This window comes from Crinia signifera, chromosome 1 (assembly GCF_055691185.1).
Source record: "Crinia signifera chromosome 1, ASM5569118v1, whole genome shotgun sequence".
In the NCBI taxonomy this organism is placed as follows: domain Eukaryota; kingdom Metazoa; phylum Chordata; class Amphibia; order Anura; family Myobatrachidae; genus Crinia; species Crinia signifera.
The window spans coordinates 260,265,995-260,292,819 of NC_139217.1; the positions used below are offsets into that span (position 1 = coordinate 260,265,995).

A 26,825-nucleotide genomic window follows, 5' to 3' on the forward strand; every position below is an offset into this window, starting at 1 on the left:
GCGCTATATTTTAGCTGCTGAATGCAGGTGGCATTGAGAGTACCTTGGTGCGTGCAGTCTAAGGATAAATCATTAGCTGTGCAAACATCAGCATTGCATACAAATCTGAATCAGGTTTTAGGTGTTTTAGAAGTAGGCTCAATTTCTGTGTCATGTATAAAGTAAATACACATACAGTGAATGAAACCATTTTATCCTATCAAAGAGACTAAGGGAGTGCAGACAGGTCCATGTGATGTTGTGACGTCTCGCAGGCACCTCTGGGAACATTTTGGTTGTCTAGGATATCTTTATGGGGCACTTTGGAACCTGCTGGGCCCTAGACAGGCACTTAGGTTGTCTTGTGAAAGCCATCAAGATTATCCTCCAATAGTATCATCTATAATTAGCCCACAGATGAGCATGTCTGTGGCAGGGCTTTGGAACACCAGTTATTGTCAGGTAAAGTAGTGGATCACAAGAACTAAAAGGAGGCTATCCGTCCTCTACCATGCTGCTCATACACAATGGCAAGATAGAATTGCGTATGCACTGTACACTATAGGTAAACATCTTGATAAGGGAATGGAATTTCCCAAGAGGAGCCATGTAGCCACAGCCGTAGTGCACTTCACGTCTAAGGCTGGGGCCACACATAGCGGCCAGGCGGGTCCCGGCTGGGGTCACACCTGCAGAACAGGATCCGGCCACTGCCAACCAGATTTCAAGGAAAACACAGAAGTAGTATTTGGCGACTGCAGCGCCGCCACAAATGTATGCATAGGAGCCTGTGTGCAGGCTCCTTCCGACCAAGCACTGTGCCGCTATGTGTGGCCTGGCACTAACAGGAATAAGTGGCCTGGCACTAACAGGAAAAAAAGTGGAGGGGTGTTGAAATGAATGATAAAAGGGTACTTCCTCATCTTTCTGGCCACTGCTAATGCTACAGAACTTACGTAGCATCATAGTCCCCTCGCGGGCTCGCTTCACTAGCTGTGCTTCGGGCTTGGTGGCTCGCCACAACTTTTCTAAAGGTAATAGATGGTTGTCGTGGACACAGGGTGGTGCGGTTCCCTCACCGAAAATCCTTATGGAGCGGTTCAGTAGCGGCAAACGTAACTGGCGTAGCGGTGGCTGCAAAGATGAGGAAGTATCGATAAAAGTCATTTGCATCCCTGCTTCCTGTGCAATATGCAAGTTAATATTTTTTGCACAGTCTCCGCAATCCACATGGGACATTACTCCCGCTCGCCATAGCAGCATATATACATGTAACTGGCGGTAATACAGTATATTGCACTATTCTGCAGCACTGTACACTACAGCGCAGACTTTCTGCATTGAGGACACCGGCGGCTAAAGGCGCCCTGTAGCTCACTGACCACACTGATTAAGCTATACTGTATATCAGGCAGATGAGCGTGCTGTCACCTCTTGCGGTGATGTGGGTGCGTGTAACTGCGGCCGCCACTGCCTCCTCCGTGGGCGGGCTCGGGCCGGCTGCTGACCTCCGCTGACTACATCACTCTCTCCGTGCAGCAGCAGCTGTGTGCGTGTTGATGTCACATGCAAGATGGCGGCGGCTCGGGTGGGTCCTGGGCATCCTTGCTGCTCCAGTCTAGTGGTGTGTGGTGAAATCAGCCGGGGGCCAGGGCTGGTTAAACGGGCGGTGAACGAACTAAAAAGAGGTGAGACAGCCGCCTGTGTGTGTGTGTGTGTCTGTAGCTGCCGTGCCTGTCTGGAGTCTGCCTTAATGGGCACCCGGCTGCTCTGGTCTGCATGGGCTGTATAACTGTGTGCTGCAGATTGCCCAAAGCCCTGTCCCTGGTGTGCCTACTTGCTGCTGTGCACGGGTTACTAGGCTGCAGAAGGAATATGCCCCACACGCAAAGCATGTGAAATCGCCTTACAGTACTTCATTATATGGGGAAGAGGTACTAAGGCTTGGCGAGTGTAAAGTGGAGAGAGATAACGTAACAGCCAATCCGTTCCTATGTTACAGGCTGTTTTAAGAAAATTATAGGAGCTGACTTAAGCTGTGTGTACACGGCGGGCAATATATTGCTCAGTGTCTCCTTTTCCTCAGCGACCAGAGATGCAACCTCTGCCAGGGGAGACGCAGAGGGAATCGGCTGGTCGCAGGAGCAAGCTCCAGCAATCATAAGAGGGCTAAAAACAAGAGCGTGCACCCAATCGCCGGTGCACACTTCAATCGCTGGCAATATGGTCGCTCAGCGATAAATGCCCGTGTGTACGCACATTTAGTTTATCTCTACAGTACCATTCTCCAAGGCTTAGTACATCTGCTACTATAGATCAGCAGCCCAAAACATAAGCTGTATCTGATGCTTTGCACAATTACTGTGGCTGCATGTTTCTAGCTGTGTGGTTGTTACCTATGGCTGTGAGAATTTTTTTGGCTGATAAAGTAATTTTGAGGTAGGTCCACATCATAACTGACCATAGGTTCTGCATGTGATGCATTACACTAGTAAGGGTGTACATAGTGTATTTTTTTATTTACATTTTCTTATATAGTGCTTAATATTCTGCAGCATGTATTCATCACATAGCCTACAGTATTTAGCTGTGAACTATGATTTAGTGAATGTAAAGTTGATTTCCTTTATATTTGGCATGGAATAGGTGTGGGAGTGGGGCACAGTAACTACTATGGCACTTAAACTCTTTCCCAACACCAGACTGATGATTCTGACCACAGTACTTCTGTGTTCTAAATGGAGACCTTGTGCAGGTCATTGTTTTACAAGCCTCCATTACTATAAATACAAATTGCGATTATAGGAAACAATTGGTTCACGTAATTTACTAATTCTTTATGGTCATGTTTTGTTTTTCTTTGTGTTATCTTTAAAGCTGTCCATACACTTATACAACTTGGGCCCCTTTGACCCAATTCTGATCGGGCCAGCAAATAGGGTGAAATTTGCCCAAATCATACGTGCCTAACCTCCGATCGGATGTGCGGTCCTGTGAGCATTGGCTCCGGAGATCGAAAGTGCTACACCTAAGATTTATCGGATCTGGCAGCACTTGCTGTGGTCGCAAACAATACATTGTATGCTAAAGGACCACATATGATGTATCGTCTGCGGTCCAGCCGTCAGGGAACTGTGAGCAGTTTCCAAGGTATCGCATGTGAGGTTGCATGAGATATCTTGGATAAGTGTATGGCCAGATCAAAAACAACTATGTGTTTGATGCACGCCATTTTAATTCTGTCATTTTATAGGGAATTTCTCCGGTGGGAAAATTGCCAAGAAAACCATTATATTTAACCATTTGAGTGCCAACGCTGAGAGAGATTCTCAAAATATACGCTATAAATGCCAGCATTGATCACAGCGATTGTTCTTTTTTTTGGGGGGTGCAATATTTAACTAAGCTTTAATTAGTTGACTTGTATTTATTTAAACTAAAAGAACAGTAGCGGGCCAGGTGCCTCGCTACGCTCGGCAAACTAATTTATTCTCCCTCCAGGGGTGTCGTGGACACCCCAGGAGGGAGAAAGTGTCGGCATTTCGGCGGTCGGGATTCCGGCGTCGGGATTCTGAACGCCGGGATCCCGACCGCCGGGATGGTAACTGCATCCCCCCTCATCACACACCCGTCACTATCCCCACCGCTCAGTGAAGTTTTCTGCCACTTGGGAGTGTTCTGGCGCCTGAAAACATGAATGCACGAACACCGGAGATCTCCTGAGCCACCCCCTAGTGGCCCTGATCTATCCCAAGCAGCCGCACTCAGTCAATGCCAGACACAGCAGCTCGCCCTGTCTGTTATTTATTTTTATTTTTTTGGTTGTTGTCATTTCTGTATTGTTAGGCACTGCGGAACCTTTGTGGTGCACAAGCAACTTAATACCTGTTTTTTTTTTTTTTTTTTTATTTAACCATCTGGGCTGAAGAATTTATCACTAATACCTGTACTGTTAGTGGGCCTTGAGGACCAAGGTTGGGAATGAACACATACTCAATAAAAAAAACACATACTCAATAAAAAAAACATGAAGCCGCATGTACTGTAAAATTGTTCTGATTCAGCAAACTGAAATGAAACACACTGAGCAATACCCCTTTCAGACAGACATACCACCCGGGATTTTAAACCCGGGACAATCCCGGTTATTTAAAAATCGTGGGTCTATTACAGGTGCACAGGACCCGGGATTTAAAATCCCGGGAATAGCCATTTAGACATACGCTAGTCCCGGAATTATGCGCCTGCATGTGAAAAATGCCGGGATTTTTGCCTTTTCGCCTCTATATGTGCAAATAAAAATTTTGGTTAGTGGTGCAAAGTGCCTGTATTCCAACCAATTACCTGGCACTTTTGCAGCCATCAAAATTGATTGAGTTGCCCAATAAAAATGACACCACACCTGGGTAATTTACTGCTGTTTGTAAAGGGGCGAATCAGCGATTGCCTTTAGCTGCCCATACACGCTGCTAAGCGTGCTGAGCCGGTGTGCTTTGAGGTGCGCGCTCCCGCGCACCTCATCGCACAGTACAAAAAGTATGTGCTTGCACATACTTTTTGTACTTAGGTTTCATCAAATTGCATCGCATTGCATGCACATGCACATGCAATGCAATGTGATCCCTGCTATTGCAGCCCACAACGCACGCCCGCATCAGGACGTGTATGGGCTGCTTTAGCCTGACTTGCACAGCAGCCGCATGGCAGTTTAGCCTATGAGGCAGTGAGCACTTTGGGGCAAAATCCCACTGCTGTAAAGTATGGCAGTATTGACTGGTTTGAGTACCCCTTAGTAAAGAATACTTTATAATTACAGGTTTAGATCTTTTAAATGATTAAACATTGAGTCACATGTTGGATTTGGGATAACCTATAGTTTAAACAAATTCTTACACTGTATTTCTGTAACTTCTGTCCAAAAAGTAAGCTTTCAGCAACAATTCTGGATCATGCAAAGTGTATATCTGAGGTGGAATAGTACCATTACCAGGTGTTAATCTATTGCAAAGTTTGTAAGCACTCTATTGAGAGCCTTGTTGGTAATCCAATCACCGCATGACTGGTCATTGCAAATAAGAACATGTTGTTTTTTTGATACCTCCAGAGAGGTATTGGCCTAATGCCAGCATGTCATTATGGATGCTTTCAGATCTGTTTCTCCTATATAAAGAATAGTGTATACTCAAAGGGTTGTCATTCAATATTGACTTGTAAGTTTCTTAATGATTTAAATTGTATGCTTCTATCTACTATATCTGATGCACAGGTGGAACCTTCAATAATATTGGAGGGGAGAATAAAATAAGTGGCGAGCCACATTGCCCGCAGCGTGGCGAGTGCAGCGAGCCCGCAAGGGGCTTCATTACTCTTTCCCCGATGTCCAGTCGGGCTAACGACTGTCGTTGTGTTATACCACACCCATTAGGATATCCCACTTAAAGCTGCTAAACATATGTAAAGTACGGCACGCGGTAGAAAGTGACATTTTAGGTACGTTCCTTTTAACTGGCCAAATTTTCTACTGGCCCCCTCTGGCCTACCAAATAAACAATAGCTCCTTCTGGGTGCCAATTACTTGTGGACACCTAAAAACAATTGAGTTCTGCCCAATGAGTTAATGGGAGATCACGGATGATGGAGACATACAAATGCAATTGTTGGGGGGGATGGAAAAATATTGTGCAAAACAGAAGGTTAAGTGATTAAAAAGTAATATACAGTAGCATGGGCAGTGTTTCAGAAATGTTAAGTACTCGCAGGCTAAAGAAGAAATAGAATAAATTAATGGTTGTGACTAATGAATACAGAGGTTTTTATGTGGGATTATTATGGACTAGCTAGTTACTGTGGTGGTGCCATGATTGTGCTGAATCCATCTGAAGTTTTTTATTCCCCCTGTATTCACCTAATAGCCTCCAGTTGAAAGCTAAGGCAGTAGCACAATTTAAACATGCTTGGGATAGGCATATGAAGATCCTTACAAATAAATAAGGATCAAATAGGCTTTAAAAAAAGAGCAACTACATGGGCCATATCTGCCATTACATTCTATGTTTGCAATAAAGCGTATATTATGAAGATCTTTGTTTCTGTGAGATGAAATTAATAGCTTTGGGTCTGGTTTAATATAGTATGTGTAACAAACCTTTTTATTCTTCTAAAAAATGGGATAGAGGAAAGGAGAGGATATATATACGGATGATCAACGGTGGGGATTCCAGCAGTTAGAGTACAGACGCCCAACCCTAACCCTCCCTACGTTGTACACTGGGTAATTTGATTTGACTAGGTCACTGAGAAAATGCCCCTTCATCACTCTGTGTGTAGGGGCCATAGTGATGTGCTGCTCTAAGTGTTGCTATCACCCGGCGATTAAGATCCAGCATGCTGGATAAATCTAGTTAGATCACCAGTCAGGGCCAGTGTTCTTATAGGAAAAAACGGTACTTTTTCCTAGAACGGTGCCCACAATTTTGATCTTAGGCATCACAAGGAAAAAAAATCGCGTCGGTCGCATCACATGCGGCCAAAAAATCGCATGCGATGCGACCGACGCGATTTTACATAGGGAACAATGTTAAATGGCCCACAGACCCCAAATACCCACCCTGAAGTGTGAAATGGCCCCCCAATTGTTAACGCCACCCCACGATCAACGTCAACCTGAAGCGTGGCGAGCGGCGGCGGTACGCGTCCTCCGACCTTTTCATACCCCCACTATCCACGTCGACGTGGAGTTGAGAATAGAAAGTGTGGCGAGCCCGAAGCGTGGCGAGCGGACGCGGAACACGCTCCCGAAGTGTGGCGAGCGGACACGGATTACTTAACATGTATTCCGCGTCCCCTCGCAGGGCTCGCCGCGCTTTGGGCTCGTATTCCGCGTCGCCTCGCTTCGGGCTCGCTGCGCTCGCCACACTTTCTATTCTCAACTCCACGCCGACGTGGATAGTGGGGGTATGAAAAGGTCAGAGGACGCGTACCGCTGCCCCTCGTGGGCTCGCTGCGTTCGCCACGCTTCGGGTTGACGTTGATTGTGGGGTGGCGTTAACAATTGGGGGGGGCATTTCACACTTCAGGGTGGCTATTTGGGGTCTGTGGGCCATTTAACATTGTTCCCGATGTAAAATCGGGTCATTTGGGCCATTTAACATTGTTCCCTATGTAAAATCGGTAATCGCGTCGGCCGCATCGCATGCGATTTTTTTCAGGCCGCATGCGATGCGACTGCCGCGATTTACATTTTACCATGCATTTCTATGTAAAATCGCGGACATCGGTCGCATCGCATGCCATTATAATGGCATGCGATGTACATGCGATGGGCGCCATTCTAGGAAGCAAGTACCGAAAAAACTGGCCCTGACACATTGCTCAGCACACATCGCTGACACATAGCTATGCCTCGCTGTGAGCTGAGCGACCTAGCATCACTCGTCAAAATCTCTACACGTCTACCCCATTCCCTTCCCCTCCACCACCCCAGCCTTCCACTCCCCGTGTACTTAGGTTCAGGATGCAGTCTGAATTCCAACACAACATGGGACGCACCCAGGATTTGGAACCTGGGTCACACCTTTCACACTGAACCTGGGTCGCCAACTATGCACAGGACGATCTGGGTTATTCGGCCCGGGAATAACCTGGGTTATAAGTTTAAATAGTTTTAAATAAATAGTTTTTCAGGAACTTCAAAAAGCTATTTTGGTAGTACTTATGGTTTCAAGATGGTCACCAAGGTAATAAAACCTCTGGCATGGTATCCACTGAAGACTCTGTAGTGGTTTTTGTTTAAAAACTGTTTGCAGGGAAAGCAGGCACTTGTACAGGAGTCTCTGAGTGTTGAATCTAGCCAGTTTCATCCCTGTTTCCTCAGGGATAAGTTTAGGTAGCCCATGTAATGCCCACTAACACCGGTTTCGTTTTTCATTAAACTATGTGGTAAGCTTGTTTTCTTTCTTTATAGGTTTTTGTTCATGGGACTTGGATTCATCTGTCTGTAATTTGGATGATCAGTTGAAATTATTTGTCTCCAGACATTCAGCCACATTCTCCACAGAGTTTAAAGGTACGTTAATCTCTCATTCCCAATTCTTTCTTGGGTTTAAAATCTCTCTACAGGACACAATGCATTTTCCATTGTTTCCTTGCTGCACAGGGGTATCGTAGCTGTTACTATACACAGCACAATATTAAAACTCTGGTCATGGATGCTATTGTAACATTACCAAAGGACACTATGAATTTTTTTATGTTTTCAAATACAAGGGAAAACATGCAGAGGTGTCACCAGTTGTGGTGACACCAGGTACATTTAACAGAGCTCCCTCAAAGGGGTGTGGCATTGTAGGAATAGGCGTGCTCCTGTATTCATCAATCCAGGTGCGTGCCTAGTATTCCTAGAGGAGGTTCCAAAGACTTTGGCTGCACTATTGGCTCCTCCTCAGTTATATGAACCAGTGTTGTAGACAATGTTACAGTGCTGCACCAGACTCCCTGTCACTGTAGAGGAGCCAGTAGTTACCCCTCTTAGGGTGACACCCAGGTGCAGTCCACAAAACCATAGTCATGTCTGTGTGGAAGAGTGGGGCTTGTAATACTTACATCCAGCAAGCAGGAGGAGGAGTTTGCAGGTGCACACTAAATATATATGCTAGACCTTTTAATATCTTGCTATATTGCATTTGAGGTTATTAGCATAGTAATGGCCATTAGTATCGGCTTGTCCACCGCGTCCAGGTTACCTCATTAGGACAAGTCCCTAACACTACTCTGGGACAGGTCCAGGGCACAGGGCCCCCCAGGCCAGCCCAGCAGAACCACCCCATGGCATCACATTAGTATAAAATTAAAGTGATAGTAAAAGGGATAGGGGAAATTATATGTGATAGGACTTACCAAGGTAAGAAGTAATAATAAATGTGAAGGGTGCTACATATATATTAAACAAACTAAAGGGGTGATTGAAAGTATACGATATGATGCCATGGAGCAGCCCAGCAACAGCAGCCCAAAGAGCCCTGAGCCCCAAACACGGTCCCACAGACTAACACTCAGCATATATGTATAGTAGGACTTACCCTCATAGTGCCAAGCTGAGGTGTGCAGACGCCTTCCTCCTAAACTTGCACCCCACCCACCTGTCCCAAATTGATTTTAATTAGGTTGGAGTCCCAACATTCAAGACTGCACACCTCAGCTTGGCACTATGAGGGTAAGTCCTACTATACATATATGCTGAGTGTTAGTCTGTGGGACCGTGTTTGGGGCTCAGGGCTCTTTGGGCTGCTGTTGCTGGGCTGCTCCATGGCATCATATCGTATACTTTCAATCACCCCTTTAGTTTGTTTAATATATATGTAGCACCCTTCACATTTATTATTACTTCTTACCTTGGTAAGTCCTATCACATATAATTTCCCCTATCCCTTTTACTATCACTTTAATTTTACACTAATGTGATGCCATGGGGTGGTTCTGCTGGGCTGGCCTGGGGGGCCCTGTGCCCTGGACCTGTCCCAGAGTAGTGTTAGGGACTTGTCCTAATGAGGTAACCTGGACGCGGTGGACAAGCCGATACTAATGGCCATTACTATGCTAATAACCTCAAATGCAATATAGCAAGATATTAAAAGGTCTAGCATATATATTTAGTGTGCACCTGCAAACTCCTCCTCCTGCTTGCTGCACTACAAGTCTCAGCAGGTAGCACCTCATATGTCCAGGGTGTGCAGTTTAGGGCCCCTCCCCCTAAATACTTACATCCACAAAGATTGCATCAAACTACTTGTATATTTTCATTTAATTTGCTTCTAAATTTCAAAAAGGCAAAAGAAGCATGCTCACTGAAATCTGGCCATATAAGACTGGTCCTGCCACTTATAGTTTAGCCACCTACTGTATGGGTGACTTCTGTGAATTCATCTGATCAGACCATAAAGAGGCTGCTTTTGCTGCAGTAGTGCCTGTTACTGTATAACATATAGGGCAGTATTCAATGAGGCTGATTTTGTGCTATTTTCGTGCTGTAAGGCGATTTTTTTTTTTTTTTTTTTTTTACTAAAACGGTGAATCACCCTATTCAATGACCAGATGGCGAATACATTTCAAGGTTTTTATCGCCATGATTCACCGAGTAGCAATCGCTATCTTTTTATGGTGAAGTGGAATGTAAACTTTTTTAAAAGTGTTTTGTTTTTTACATTTGGTGTCAAAAAATCAGGAATTTTATTCTGAGGAGGGGCATGCTATTTTTATTCATGTGCTGTAAGTCAATAAGTTTTCCCAGTTTTTTTGTTGTGAAATTAGGTGCCTCGGCTTATATTCGGGTTGACTTATACTCGAGTATATACGGTACTAATTCTAGTAAAAGCTCTTTCCTTGTGTATCTCAATGTGCAAGGACTGAGATGTTCATTTAGATGCCCAGTGGCGGAACTACCAGGGGTGCAGGGGATGCAGCTGCTATGGGGCTCGGTGGCTGGGGGGGCCCGATGGAAAGCAGGCACTCCCCTGCACCATGCTTAAAATCTTTATTATATTTTTAAGAGTGCCGCAGCAGCTTTTAAGAAGGCTGAGCTGCACGGCACACGCAGGAGAGTAAAGAGCCGGGGGAGAAACGGACACACCCACGCTGTCTGCTAGGAGGCAGGAGCGTTATCGGCGGTGAGAGAAGACTCCTGTCAGTGAGTGTTGAGTCGACGTGCACAGACGTGGTGGTGGTTGGCTGTATCCATGGAGGCACAGCCCCCCGCCGGCTGCCGCCAATACACCCGCCGGCAGCCGCCAATACCTCTGGCCTCCCCTCCAGCTGCCGCCGATACCCCTGCTCCCCCCCGCCGGCAGCTGCCGCCGATACCCCTGCTCCCCCCCGCCGGCAGCTGCCGCCGATACCCCTGCTCCCCCCCGCCGGCAGCTGCCGCCGATACCCCTGCTCCCCCCCGCCGGCAGCTGCCGCCGATACACCTGGCCTCCCCTGCCGGCAGCCCCCGATACCTCCGCCCGCCGCCGATACCCCCGGCACCCATCTGTCGGCCACCGCCGATACCCCTGCCCCCCCCTCCCTCAGGGACAGGTGCAGGAACAGTCAAGCAGATCGGGGAATAGGCTGGAAGCCAAACTTGTAGAGATAGCGCAACTGCATGTTGAATTTGCCGCTATCCATGAACTAATCACTGCTCGCTCCTGATTGGCTTCTGGTCTGTGAGCTGTGATTAGCTTCAGGAGAGCGGCAAATTCAAAATGCCGCAGCACTGTCTCTACAAGTTTGGCTTCCAGCCCAGTCTCCGACCGATCTGCTTGACTCAGAGTCCTAGGAGGGACAGTATCAGCAATCTCCTGCATCTCAGGAGCTTTGTATATGGATCCACTGCCATGCCTGTCTTTGGGCCTGACACACCAGTCCCATTTTGTCCACCTCCTGATGCACCATTTTGTCCACCTCCCCTACAGCAACACGCCTGCCTGCCACCCACACCCCCCCTACTCCTATTGTCGCATGATTAAATGGACCCCCCCATGCTCCAACATTTACTGCCCAGCAGTAAGGCGATAGTCCAGAGGATTATCGTAATCCCGCACCTGTGAAGTAGAGAGGAGCCGCGGTGCCTGAGGAGCAGCTTGGGACAAGAAGGAAGAAGGAGGGTAAGTTTGTAATTGCTTTGTAAGGCAGAAGGGGGCCATAGAGTGTGTCAAATAATGTGTAATGGCATTGCGGTGTGTCGCATAATGTGTAATGGGCATTGCGGTGTGTCGCATAATGTGTAATGGGCTTTGCGGTGTGTCGCATAATGTGTAATGGGCTTTGCGGTGTGTCGCATAATGTGTAATGGAATTTTGGTGTGTCGCATAATGTGTAATGGAATTGCGGTGTGCCACTTAATGTGTAATGGAATTGCGGTGTGTCACATAATGTGTAATGGCATTGCGGTGTGTCACATAATGTGTAATGGGCATTGCGGTGTGTCGCATAATGTGTAATGGGCATTGCGGTGTGTCGCATAATGTGTAATGGGCATTGCGGTGTGTCGCATAATGTGTAATGGGCTTTGCGGTGTGTCGCATAATGTGTAATGGGCATTGCGGTGTGTCGCATAATGTGTAATGGGCTTTGCGGTGTGTCGCATAATGTGTAATGGGCATTGCGGTGTGTCGCATAATGTGTAATGGGCATTGCGGTGTGTCGCATAATGTGTAATGGGCTTTGCGGTGTGTCGCATAATGTGTAATGGGCATTGCGGTGTGTGTCGCATAATGTGTAATGGGAATTGCGGTGTGTCGCATAATGTGTAATGGAATTGCGGTGTGCCACTTAATGTGTAATGGAATTGCGGTGTGTCACATAATGTGTAATGGCATTGCGGTGTGTCACATAATGTGTAATGGGCATTGCGGTGTGTCGCATAATGTGTAATGGGCATTGCGGTGTGTCGCATAATGTGTAATGGGCATTGCGGTGTGTCGCATAATGTGTAATGGGCTTTGCGGTGTGTCGCATAATGTGTAATGGGCATTGCGGTGTGTCGCATAATGTGTAATGGGCATTGCGGTGTGTCGCATAATGTGTAATGGGCTTTGCGGTGTGTCGCATAATGTGTAATGGGCATTGCGGTGTGTGTCGCATAATGTGTAATGGGAATTGCGGTGTGTCGCATAATGTGTAATGGCATTGCGATCTATTGGAGTGGCACATTTTTTACTGTTCCCAAAACTGGTGCGCACTGGTAGAGACCTGAGTTGGGGGGGGGGGGGGGCCCATTATAAATTTTTGCTATGGGGCCCACAAAGTTCTAGTTACGCCTCTGTAGATGCCGTAATGCCATATTGTGCATCTTTAGATGCAACCATCAGTTTTCACCATCAAAACTTGCAGTAGCCCCATGCTAGCTATGGATTCTTGTTTGGAGCATGGCATGCAATGTGAGCTGTTAAGCATCTGTATTCAACCACTTTAGCGACCTTCCCACAACACTTCCATAGCACACCCATAATACGCTCCATCTTCATGCATCTGCTTAGCCACCTTGCAGTCACTGCCCAAATTATATACCAAGAACGGTGATGTGCAGACCTATTCAGAGTTGCACTCTATTTGGCTGCAATTTGTATTTGCATTGTGTGCACGCAAAGCTAAATGCAGACATTCTTCATCTGTATGTACAGTTGCATTTAAAGTGGGCAACACTGTCAGATAAGCATTGCCAAGGGTGGTTTATTATCCTTTATTTATATGGTGCAACATGGGATCTGTAGTGCAAACGAGTAAGAAAAACTTAGTTGACTACAATAGAGGACAAATAGGTAGGTATTCAATGTTGGGTCACGGCTGTCGAGCTGGCCCGACAGCCGTGACCCTGTCCTGTTCTCGGTTTGCTTGCCTGAGAATTTGCAGGCAGGATTCAATGTCCCGTCTGCTGCGGGACGAGAAGGGGGCGTGGCCGGGAAGAGGCGAGCTGCAGCCTGGAGCTCATCACTTCCCAGCTGTTCTCAGCAGAATGAGCACAACTGCTTGTGAATTCGTGCTCCTTCTGCCGAGATCCCCTGTTCAATGCTGCCGGGGAAGACAGCATTGAAGACTGCAGCCTTCTCTCCCCTGTCGGGAGACTGAAAATCACCCGTAGACTCAGAGCAGGGGTGGCCAAACCTGTCCTCAAGATCTACCAACGGTGCATGTTTTCCAGGCAACCTGTGAATCTATAGTAGGAATTAATGCAGCTGGTTTGAAAATGTGACAGTTAGTAATGACTGCAGCTGTGATCCAGCTAGGTAACCTGGAAAACATGGACCGTTGGTAGATCTCGAGGACCGGTTTTGCCACCCCTGCAGTGGAGGGTACATAACCATAGCTGCATCAGCAGATGACACTGAAAGAAGTATTTGGGTGGCAGAAAAGCACATGAGTATGGTATCATTGAAGATGGATTAAGTAAGAAATGGAAAAGCACTTTAGGGAAGAGGGCCCTGCTCGTGACTGCTGACAATCTAAATTGTATATTTAAATCTTATTTGCTATGCTGACAAATTACATGATTGCTTCAGAAACCAGTTGTGATCATCAGTGACACGATACAAAGAAATAAAATAGTTATTTTCTGACCTAAAGTAATTTTTTTTTTTCATTTATTGTGCACAAAGGAAAAATGGGTATGCCTTAAGAAATCTGAATGAACTTGACAAAATTGGTTGGGAAAAAAAAAGGTACTTGTGTATTTGCAGGGCGCCCAATTTGCATACATACGCAGGCGTAGTGAAATCGCATCATACGGTTTTGTGCCGTGCGATCTCACTAGTTAATATGGTACTTGTTTATTAGCACGGCGCCCATTATGCAGTTAGCGTAGCGGCGCTGTCAGAATCGGCATAGTGTTCGCGCGGGCTGTGTAAATAGCGTAGTCAGTCAGAAGTAGTGTAGTGTTCCCGCTCCCTGTCAGATTCAGTCAGAGGTGAAGGTGAAGTGACAGCGTAATGGCTGCAGAACCTGTCACAATGTTCACCTTGCCGCAGACAGAGGAGGCGGCAGTGGTTTTCTTCCAGCAACACCATTTGCTGCCAGTGACACAAACTTGTGTTAATGGACACCCAATGCGCTTAAATATGAAGGAGTGCAAGTGGTGCTGCCATATTAAAACCTATCGAAAGAAGGTGAGCCCCGTGCGGCACATTGGTTCCCGGGTTGCTGTTTAGCTTTCCTTACGCTGATACGGTTCATTTATTCATGGGCGGAGGAGCTCACGAGTATCAATTTCTGTGAGTGACAACTCAAGTTGTAAAATAAAACAACGGTGCATTGGTGGTCCTGGGAAAATTGTGGAAGTCGACGAGAGCCTCTTTGTACAGAGGAAAAGTCACATGGGACGGATCTTGCCTCAACAGTGGCTATTTGAAGGCATTTAAAAGAGCCACCGGTGAGTGCTTTGTTACACCAGTACAAAGACGTGACACCAGTACCCTGTTGGCCGCCATCAATCAATTCATTGAACCGGGGACGACTATCTACTCTGATTGCTGGCATGCCTATAACACAGAGCAGCTGGAGCAGGCAGGGTACCACCATGCTCGGGTGAACCACAGATTTAATTTAGTCAATCCGGAGACTGGTGTTCACACACTAAATATTGAGCGCCTTTGGGGATCCTGTAAATAGCGCAACAAGCGTCAAAGAGGCACCGTGCGCCACAATCTAGACTCCTACCTACAGGAATTTATCTGGCGAAAGACTGTGGGTGCAGAAAATGCTCTTGAGCGTATTATTTATGCACTTTCTCTTCTTCCAGAGGCTGATGCAGAATCAGAAGAAAAACTCTTATTTTCTTTGTTCTTGATTAATTGTTATTATTGTAATTTGTTAATTTGATATTTTCTTCTTAATTAAGTAAAATCCAGTTAACAGTTAACACATGTTGTCATTACGGTCTCATGCACTATCCACGGCAGCCCAAAGAGTGGCGAGCAGACGCATTATGCGTCCTCCTGACCTTTTCATACCCCCACTATCCACGTCGGTGTGGAGTTGATTTTATAAAGTGTCCCCTCACGGGGCTCGCTGCGCTTGCCTTGCTTCGGGCTTGGTGGCTCGCTGCGCTCGCCACACGGAAATGTGCCATGCTATGCGATTTTCACTACGCAGAATAGCCCACTAAGCAAATAGCTTAGTGGGCGCCCTGCAAATACACAAGTACCAAAAAAAATACACACCTGAGGATGTTTATTTCTACTTTATTTACGGAGTTGTACATTATTAACCAAATAATGCAGAGTTATCTGCATTATGTTACATATACAACTAAATATACAGTTTTAATAAACAAAGCAAAACTAGTCTACACTAGAATCTGGAAAGAATAGCAATGATTTAACTCCATGTCTAAAAACAAATGTTGAACATAGCAACAATATCTTTGAAACAAACACTGTAGAAAGCACAACACATAGTACAGACACATTTATGCTTTACCTGTAACCATAGTAGTCTTTCTGAAATGTGTGCTGGCAGTTTGGTGCACTTTTTGTATATGGAACTTTGAGAAGGAAAGCTCTCTGTGTTTGATTAATAAACTACCAGGAAATTGGCACTTTTTTTTTTTTTTATTCAATCTTTATAATTTAATAATAAAAAATATGAAGGATATGTTTACTTTTCTTTTTTAGAAAGAACAGTACAACAGGTTCCAAGTATTAACAAAAAACTTACACAAGCAGGTCTTAATAAGTTATCCACTATAAACAAGACTAAACAGTGATTTCGTGTTACTTGTACCACTGTGCCTTATAGCCCCCTATTTTACTGGGTAAAATAAACTACACTTTTATTACCCTATGTATTCTTTATATATCGATCATTACGACAAACCACTCATTATTCCCCCCCCCCATTGATTTATAGTGTAGTCATTGTGGTCTATTCAATGCCGTGGGCGAGCGGTGACAGCGAGCAGGACTTTCTGCTTGCTGTCACCGCTCACCCTGTCAGTATTCAACTCACCCCCTCATACGCCAGTTCCCCCTCTCTTCGTTTTTGGAGAGAGGGGGAATCAGCGTATGCTGCTGCAGAAGCAGAGATACTCGCTGCTAAATACAGCGTGTTTGCTGCATTAGCCGCAGGTCTTGCTGTTTGGGGAATCCTCGCCATCGTGTGACGGCGAGGATTCCCCCGGAAGGTTGAATAGGGCAAGTGGCCGGCAAGGGGATAAAACAGCGAGCGGCATTGAATACTAACCATTTCCTTTTCTGTGTATTACATTTTATAGTTGTGTTTTTTATTAAACTTCTTTCTATTGTGTAGTGATATATTACTATGTGTTATCCAATTTACCTTTGTGTAATTAATTTAATATATACACAGCAAGACTATATTTTCCTATTCATCATTAACTTAACATTAAGTGAACTATAATAACCTTGTGTCCATATTACACCTATATACGCCGTGATAATACATAAGTGTGTGTGTGTGTGTGTGTGTGTGTATATATGATAGCAAGAAACAAAGTGCGCCCCTAGATTGACTTCCACCACCACATCCAGTAAGAGGAACCGAATTTACAATGTTCAAATCACTGATCAACAGTTTTATTACAATTTTTTATAAAATACAATATAAAAACACTTTTTCATCTGTGAGTATTCGATAAATTCAGTTCTACAAATGCAAGGAAAAAGACCCAACGCGTTTCGTCGTAAACGACTTCCTCAGGGGTAACATTCCAAATGCATATAGAATACAAGTATAGATGAAGTATGATGACTCAAAAAGATGGATCCTTTGAAGATCCTGGTACGGGGATGCAAACCTGCATCAATTTCCATAGATGTCCTTATTAAAATAGGTATTCTTATTTAAAATCACCAATTCTGAGGGAAATCGGATATAATCCTCAGAAACGTCTCAGCAGGTATCGGTTCCAAACCAAACTGCAGGTTTGTATGTATGTTGATCAGTGATTTGAACATTGTAAATTCGGTTCCTCTTACTGGATGTGGTGGTGGAAGTCAATCTAGGGGCGCACTTTGTTTCTTGCTATCCATTTTCTCTTCCTTACCCCACTTGCTAACAGGGAGGAATAACTCAGTTGCTGCCCACCAAATACTAGTACAGCGCATTGAAGGGGTACTCTTTCTTGTAAAATGTATGTATGTGTGTGAACCAGGCACAGTGCTGTGCTACAATTACATGTTTGCATAATATCAATAAACCATCATACGTTCTACTATTATTATTATTCTATCCACCCCTTCCCTTAGGTTAACAAAGATATCCTATTTGTCCAATTAAGTGGTATATTCTCAAATAATGCTTATACAAGACTAGTCTATTACCCAGTCTAACTCTTACTTTATTTGGTGCCGATTCTGACCCAGCTCAGTTACACTACTCAGGAAACTACCATCTATCCCAAATCCTATGGTATTTCTGAACCGTTCGTCTAGCCAGATATACATATCTTTCATGTTCCTTGGTAGCCTTTACCAAGGCCAACCAAGTGGCTAGCCTAGGACCTTCTTTTGCCACCATTCTCTGGCGATACAGATCTTCGCCAGGGAACATAGATTGAGTAAAAATAATCTGGCACTGCTATCTAATGGTGTATCCTCTACGATAGCTAGAATACATGTATGAGGGTTACATATGTTTCTGGGGATGCCCCTAGATGACATCACCTCTGTTACTTCTGACCAGAATTCAGTCACAACTGGACAAGACCAGAGAAGGTGCCAAAATGAGCCCTCAGTTGATGAACATTTCGGGCAGCGAATACGATCTATGCCTCCAAATTTACACATACGCTCCGGTGTTATAGAAGTTCTGTGTATTATATAAAGTTGGACCTGTTGGAACCTGGCTTGAAGTTTTTTATGTAAACCATAATAAAGTATTAATACTTGTTCTTCAACCATGCTGCTTAACTACATAGGGCATGTGTGCATACTATAATATGCTAACTATCTCCCCCTTCACTTAAGTATATGTTAAGTGCTTAAGTCAGTGGTTCCCAAACTTTTTTGAATCACGGCACCCTAGAGCATCAAAATATTTTCAATGCATCCCTAGGCCAAATGCTTCTTATCGAGAAATAAAAAAATATAGATATTAAATTAAGTGCATTGTGTTTATATGTCAGTTATCTGACGAGGGACAGGATTTGCTTCTGTTTGTCCACATATATTATGCTTGGCAGCCACAAGCACTGGTTTTTCCTGGTACATTGACAATAAATAATATGAATTGATCTTGGTCCACCAACCCAAGGCACCCCTGCAAGTGTCCTGAGGCACCCCAGGGTGCCTAGGCACACAGTTTGGGAACCACTGGCTTAAGTACCCACAACAGGTCATGTTTTCTGGATTTCATTCATGGGTGACGTAGTTTATTTTGCAGAGTTAATCATTCTCACACTAGTTTCTGCAGGCAGAAATCCTGAAACATGACCTGTTGGGGTTACTTGTTGGGAACAAACAAGTTCTAAAATGCCAATGTATATATTTAATTGATGCCGGATCCATTCCGGTATTCTTTTGCTGGAATGGATCTGGCATAAATTATTCAATGCAGCGACCAAATCCAGATGTCTGATTTGGCCGCTGATGGATGCTCACCTGGCCGGCGCAGGCACCAGGTGAGTGCGGCGGGAGCCTGGATGGGGCAGAGCTGCTCTAGCACGGCGGCAGGTGGGTACGGGAGTTGGAGGGTGCAGGCAGGAGGCCTGTGCCGCATAAGCTGCTGCTGCTCACCCAGTGCCATCCTCCCTGCCTCAATTGGGTATCTTTTTATGTCCGATTGTGATTGGCTTTGTTTCCTTCAAAAGCAGGTGGATTAGTAGTAGTATGTTTTATTTATAAGGCGCCACAAAGTGTCCGCATTGCCGTACTTAGCAAACAAAAACAAATTACAAAGTAATGTACAGGGTGTGTTGATAAAATACAGCATAGATAGGGGTATAGCTAGTATAACTAAAATCAGCATCAGTTCCTAAGTAGGTGTCGAAATTGTCGAGGAGACTGAAGATGAAGTAGAGGGAGGAAGGGAAGAACAGGGCAGGAGCACTGGTGAGGTAAAGACGTAGGGTGAGTACGTGAGGAAGGAGGGCCCTACTCATAAGAGTAAACAGACTAAAAGGAGGTGGGTGGACGAACGAAAAACAATAGGATAAGTAGGAACAGATGGAGGGGTAGAGTAGGCAGGATAGAAGGAGCAAAAGAGGTTAGGAGGAGGAGGGATAGGCTACTCGGAAAAAGTGGATTTTAAGGGAGCACTTGAAGGAGGTAAGGGAATCAGAAAGCCTGATGGGTGGAGGGAGGTTGTTCCAGTGCAGGGGGGCAGCGTGAGAGAAGTCTTGGACATGGGAGTGGGAGGAGGTGATTAGGTGAGAGGTCGGTCGGCGGTGTAGCGAAGAGGATGGGAGGGAGTTTGGATAGAGACCAGTAAAGAGAGGTAAGGAGCGGTGGAGGAGGAGAGAGCTTTGTAGGTGGTGGTGAGGAATTTTAAGAGAACTCTGAAAGGAATGGGGAGCCAGTGAAGAGGTAGCCAGAGGGGGGAGCGGTGGAGGTAGAGCGGCAGGAGAGGAAGATGAGCCTAGCAGCAGCGTTAAGAATGGATTGGAGAGGGACGAGGCGGGCGAGAGTTAGCCCAGAGAGAAGCATGTTGCAGTAGTCAAGGCGGGAGATGACGAGAGTTAATGAGAATTTTGGTTGCGTCAGTGGAGAGGAATGGTCTGATGCGCGAGATGTTGCGGAGGTGAAAGCGGCAAGACTGTGAGAGAGCACGAATGTGGGGAGTGAAAGAGAGGGAGGAGTCGATGACACCAAGGCATCGCGTTTGGTAAGTCGAGGAGATCTCTGTTTCACCAATGCTGATGGAGATAGTGGGAGAAGAGGGGATGTTTGGGGGATGAAAGATTAGAAGTTCAGTTTTAGCAATGTTCAGTTTCAGGAAGCGTTGGGTCATCTAGGCTGAGATGGCCGTGAGGCATTCGGAGACCTTGGACAGGACTGATGGGGATAGGTTGGGGGAGGAGAGATAGATTAGAGTATCATCAGCATAAAGGTGGTAATGGAAGCCATAGGAGCTGATGAAGCTGGTGTAGAGGGAGAAGAGGAGAGGGCTAAGGACTGATCCTTGGGGAACACCGACTGGCTCCGGGGTAGTAGAGGAGGAGCTCGGAGTGGAGAAGGAGCAGGAGCGATTGGAGAGGTATGAGGTGAACCAGGAGAAGACCGTGCTAGTGATGCCAAAGGAGTGGAGGGCATTGAGCAGGAGAGGGTGATCAACAGTGTCAAAGGCAGCCGACAGATCAAGCTGGATGAGGATAGAGAAGAGGCCTTTGGATTTAGCCGATAGTAGATAGTTAGTGACTTTGGTCAGGGCAGATTCAGTGGAATGTGAAGGGCGGAACCCGGATTGGAGGGGGTCTAGAATGGAGTTAGCAGTAAGGTGGCTTAGGAGACGATTATAGGCCAGATGTTGTAGGAGCTTGGAGGCAAAAGGGAGGAGGGAGATGGGGGGAGAAGGGAGGAGAGTTTAGGTCCAGATTTGGTGTTTTGAGAATTGGGGAGACAAGAGCGTGTTTGAAGGAGGAGGGGAAGATCCCAGAGTATAGGGAAAGATTAAAGAGGTGAGCCAGGTGAGAGCAGACCGACGGACTGAGACGACACATAATATTGGAGGGGATAGGATCGAGCAAGCAGGTGGAGGGAGAAGCAGATTGAAGGATAGAATGGACTTCAGCTGCAGTGGTGGGGTAAAATGAGGACAGGGGTGGGAAGGAGGGGAATGGAGATGTAGGAGGGGAGGAGGGTAAGGTCATGGCAGCAGTGATGGCAGTCCTGAGAGAGGAGATTTTGGTTGAAAAGTAGGTAGCAAATTCAGTGGCTATGATGGAGGGGGGGAGAGCAAGGAGTTGAAGGTGGCGAAGAGCCTGAGGGGGTTGGATGATTGGGAAAGGATGAGGGACTTCAAGTAGGATTCCTTTGCTAGAGCAAGGGCAGAGCTGAAGGAGGAAATAATGAATTGGAAATGGAGATAATCCGTGAGGGAACGTGATTTCTTCCAGAAGCGCTCAGAAGTGCGAGAGGACTTTTTTAAGGAATAGGGTGATAGGCGAGTGCCACGGTTGGGGGTTGGAGCATCGAAGGGGGATTAAGGAGGTTCGGCCATGACATGGCGGCGATTGGGCCGTGTCTGAGAAGGCAGCAATATCAAGTGTGTTGACGTTATGCCGTGAGACAATGCGCTTGGGAGGGGGGGGGGGGTGGGAGAGGGGGAAGCAGTGAGGGAGAAGGAGATGAGGTGATGGTCAGAAAGAGGAAAAGCCGAGATAGTGTAGTCAGAAAGGGAACAAGAGCAGGAGAAGACTAGATCGAGGAAGTGTCCTTTGTGGACTGGGAATCTTATATTATATTAATACCTGGGGTGCCAATTATTGAAAAGGGGACTCTTCAATAATAATAAATTATGTATACTCTATTATACACGTTTATCCTATATATCTGCAAATATATTGCGTCAGACTTACAACCTAGGCTGCTGATACATACATGCAATTCTCATATATAGGAATTATGAAATTATGATTCCAAAGTGAGTTCAAACTTGGTTTTGCCGCTCTGATTAAAGATATTTTATTTACAGGAAAACACAAATCATACAGAATAAGTTGTGCACAGTAGTGATATATATGCTAATTATAATTATATTTATACTTCCTTATAAAACATTGAACATAAAACAAATTAACAAACTTAGACAATTACTAACACTAATTGAATACTTGCAAGTTCATTGTTCCATTCCTTAGGTGTGAACATCTCCACCAAGCTTTATTCATCTTCCCCTTCTTACTCTCATCCTTCTCCTCTCCTCCTGATGTCCCTCTGCTGACTGACTTCTACCCATAAGCTCATTCCTTTTATCCCATATTTTGCCCATTCAAACTGGCCTATTCCCATTGTGCCCAGTGTGTGAGATAATTATAGGGTTTGCCAGATTCCACAGTGTCATAAAACATGCCCTGCTCATTCTGCCCCAAGGTAGTGAGCATGTAGGGTATTTATGATCCCAAGATCATAAAACATAGTATTTCTTTAATCTTCAGAGGCTTCCCCTTGGTTGTGTTGATGTGTCAATGATCTGTTTTGCCTAGGGTATTTACATTGACAATTATAACCTGTTGGGAGTAGTTTGGTTTTGTGTTGTCATTGCCTCTGGCCTGCACCATAACTGGACAGTACAGTAGGTCAGCTGGCTTCTACACTTCTTAAGGTATGCAGATCTTTGATTGTGATCTGTAACTTTGCATCTAAACATCCCCCTGCACATACCAGGATCTGTTTACATATTATGTGGCCTAACAACCAGATGACCTGTTGACTTTATTCTACCAGGTTCTAATTATTTATTTGCTGTGAATCAGGCATACAGTAGGCATATACCTACATAAAAATCCATAACCTTGCGGTAAGACACAATTGTAGATCTATATACAGACATATTCAAACACTATCCTAAATCATATAAGCATTCACCTAATACATTTATATCTATTCCTCACTATACCCTATATCTATCTATCTAGACTATTCACTAAGGTTAAAATCACCTTTCATCAATAATATGTTTAATGAAAACAATATCTCTGATTCTAAGTTATAATTTATGCAAACAATTACCTATCTGGCAACACCTTGGATGTGGGTGGGTAGTCGGCTGAGAGAGGAGTTTGGAGGTGCCAGGATCAGTGGGGATATTAAAGTCACCAAGAATGACAGAAGGTAGGTCAGAGGAGAGGAAGTGTGGAAGCCAGGCAGCAAAGTTGTCAAGAAATTGAGAGATAGGGCCAGGGGGACGGTAGATTGCAGCGAAACGGAGGTGGTAGGGGTAGTACAGACGGATGGAGTGAGACTCAAATGAGGAGAAGAGGAGAGAGGGTTCAGGGTGAATGACACTGTAGGTGCAGGAGGCTGAGAGAAGCAAACCCACACCGCCCCCTTTGCGACCATCAGGCCTGGGGGTGTGAGAGATAGAGAGGCCACCGTGGGAGAGAGCAGCTGGAGAGCCAGGTCTCAGTGATAGCAAGGAGGTGGAATGCGCTAGAGAAGAATAGGTCATGGATGGCAGGGAGTTTGTTGCAGATGGATCTGGCGTTCCATAGGGCTCAGGAAAGAGGGGGAGGGGGTGGGTTGTGTATTCATGTGGATAAGGCTTTTGGGATTGCAGAAGCGAGGGGGGGTCCTTGGGAGGGTGGAGGAGCGGTGGCGAGGGGTCAGGATAGGTATGGGATGGGAGGGAGGAGGAGCGGTAGGAGAAAGTGAAGTTGAGAGATTAACAGCCATGAGGACCAGAGGTGAGAGGGTAGATTAGTGAAAGCAGACAGAGAGCAGGGATTTGGGAAGACAGACAGCATCTGTGGTAGATTGCGAGGATAAGTTAAATAACAGAGGCCCTTATTCTGATCTGTGCGGCCGGATCCGAATATGCGGCCAGGACCGTGCGTGCGAAACCCCGCCTTCCATACGGATCGCCATCTCCATCCGTACGCGGCAAGAAGCTGTCCGAACAGACCGCACGTGTATTTTTCATGGAATACGCCTCCTCCATCTCAGGGAACCTCCCCCATCATTCGATGGTCGCAGACCATCGAATGCTGGACCGAGTGTTCCGCCAGCTCCCGCAACCTCAGACCACACGGACATTTTTCCGTGCAAAAGCAGGGATCTGGGCGGGCAGCTGACATCCGGCGATGTGATATGTCCGCCCCCTACACGTGCGTCACGTCCGCATTACCATACGTACGCCCAGCGTTTGCATGGGAACGCCCATGAAACGCGGGGCGTACGCATATGGTAATGAGCCTAAAATAGCCCTTCACGCCCCTCTCCACCCCCTGTTCGGAGTGTTCACATTTCATGCGGGATTTGGCCGTACGCCCCGCTCGCACATGCGCAGAGACGCCTCTGCACATGCGCAGACACAAAACATCGGCGGCACGAACGCACGCGGATATTACCGCACCAACCAGAATAAGGGCCAGAGTGAGATAGCTTGGTATATGAAAGAGGAGAGAAGGTAACAGGCAAGGAACAGCTTTCAGAGAAGAGACAAGTGGGTAAAATCAGGTTGATTGAGTAATCCAATTGAGCATGAAACAACATGAAGCGAGAGGATGGAAGGAACAGAGAAGGTCAGAAGTGAGGCAAATGTGAGCAGGTGTGAAGAGGGAAACAGAGTGTAATAAATGTATGGCAAAGATAAGAGAAAATAACAGTGAATGAGTAAAATGAAATACAATGTTGGATAAAATATAGATAAAATTAATGGAGTGTCAAAATTTAAGCAACAGGTTGCAATAAGATAAAAAGATGCATATATCACAATAAAATAGAATATGAAAATTTAGACTTTTGTGTGCAAACTCACAAGTATTCAAGCTTCACTTTAGTCTGCAAGCTTCTCTCTCAGGGGTAGATTTATTAATATTCCCTTACCGTTCCTTAAGGGCGCAGGTTTGCTTCACCACTTTATCGTGGTGAAGAGAACCTGACTTTCGCCCGAATCTATTATTGTGTGGCCGCACGTTATGGGAGTGCGTTATCCCCTCCTGTTGGGGATACGCTCCCTCCCATAACGAATTATGCGTTGGCGTCCAGCGGCGTCTTCTGCGCATGTGCCAGATACCTTGGTCTCGTGTTGTGTACCCAGCGCATGCGCAGTTTTCCGCTTGCTGGTCTCCGGCGTCTGCAAATTCAAACTGCGCATGCGCCGGGTAATGTTCGCCGGGGATGCTGTGTACCCGTGCACAGTTAGAATTTGCAGATGCCGGAGACCAGCAAGCGGCACAGAAGAAAGCAGGAGAGCCCCGCAGTGCCAGATAATTCTGGCGATATGCACATACGAAAAACAGAGGAGCGCGCTGCCATCCAGCTAATTAATAAATAAGGTATATTAGGCAGGCGCCCAGTTAGATAATGTATATAACGTTATCCCTCCTTCCACATAGCGCCGCCATTACAGCACCCACACAGCGGGTTTGATAGATGAGGGGAAGCGCTATCCCCTGCTTTAGCGCACGGGGATAGCGCATATGCCCTATAGCGCAGAGTGATAAATCTACCCCTCAATGAGCAAGCTCCAAATGAGTCTGCTCACTAATTATATAGTATGTCAGGCAGCTGTTACACTCCTCCCCCTAATCTCTCTTCACACCTAGATTTAGCTCCTCCTCCTAGTTTCTGTTCACACCTAGTAACAATACACTAAACAGGTACAGGAACAACCAATATCACACTCAGATTTCTCCCTCAAAATGACAGTCTCTATATAGACAGACAGAATGCAAGATCAACTCACCAGCTTCTGTTTTAAACTCACAAGTCACTTAAGTATTCAAGCTTCACTTTAGTCTGCAAGCTTCTCGGCTTAGCGGCTATTCCGTCAATCCACCACCTGGTTTTCGGCAGGTCGAAATATTACGACCTGCCGGAAAAAAGAAACAGCTAGCATTGAATAGAACAAAACCCCCTTCCGATTTATGTCCAAAACTGCCGTATTTTCGTTAAGACGGCCGTTTCGACATGCACTAAATATACCCCCAAGTGTCTGCTTATAATCATCTTTTTTTTTTTTTATTGATATATATAGATTTATATGAGTGTGCAGAGGCGATACTTTTGGAAGGTTAATATAAAATATTATCAAGAAATTTGTAATGTACACTTTCTAAAGAAATAAATGGTCCCTGATGCATACTGTAGATGTTGACCTGAAGCTGCTAGTTGAGTTTAAAGTGTAAAAATGTAATAGTAAAGAAATCTAAACTTGCGTTGTCAACTTGAAGATATAAATAAATATGCCAATATTGTGAAAGTGCTTCATAATTGGGACAAAATTGGTTAAATTTAACAAAACCAAAATTCAAAATAAAACCCACAAAAAGCTAAAAAGGCATATAATTCTTCCTACTCTTAATAAAAGTCCAACAGCCTGCATTTGTGTCAGTTGGTGCATGGACATATAACCTATTTCTCCAAAGTGTAGGTATGTGTAAGCCTGCTTTTTCTAGTTTAGGATTAACACTTTTTGGTTGGTAGTGGCCTCCCACAGGCTTCCCAGTACTAACTGGGAAGTCTGGTGCTGGCTATTGTTATAAGAAACATCTTTTTACGTGGATTTTATTGCATTTTATTGATCTATGGAATAAATTGTCTTAATTATGAGGAACTTTTAGTGGAAGCGTATGTATGTATGTACTGTATGTATTACTATTTTTCTACATTTCTGAAGCATATCTGTCTGCTGGGAATTTAGAGTGTTTGTTTATATAATTTGGCTGCATGCTTTTTATTTCAAAATAGAGTCATTCT

At 45.4% G+C, this 26,825-nt stretch overlaps 1 protein-coding gene across 1 annotated transcript in view; it reads left to right on the forward strand.

Moving 5' to 3' along the window:
• Window positions 1–1,481: 1,481 nt before the first annotated feature.
• The window catches only part of MAP1S (microtubule associated protein 1S), a 61,054-nt gene continuing 35,710 nt past the window's right edge, over window positions 1,482–26,825 (forward strand). The window contains exons 1-2 of the mRNA XM_083181597.1: window positions 1,482–1,667; window positions 7,943–8,044. Coding sequence (XP_083037723.1) covers window positions 1,553–1,667; window positions 7,943–8,044 — 217 coding nt within the window. The 5' untranslated portion in view covers window positions 1,482–1,552. The remainder of the gene's footprint in view (window positions 1,668–7,942; window positions 8,045–26,825) is intronic.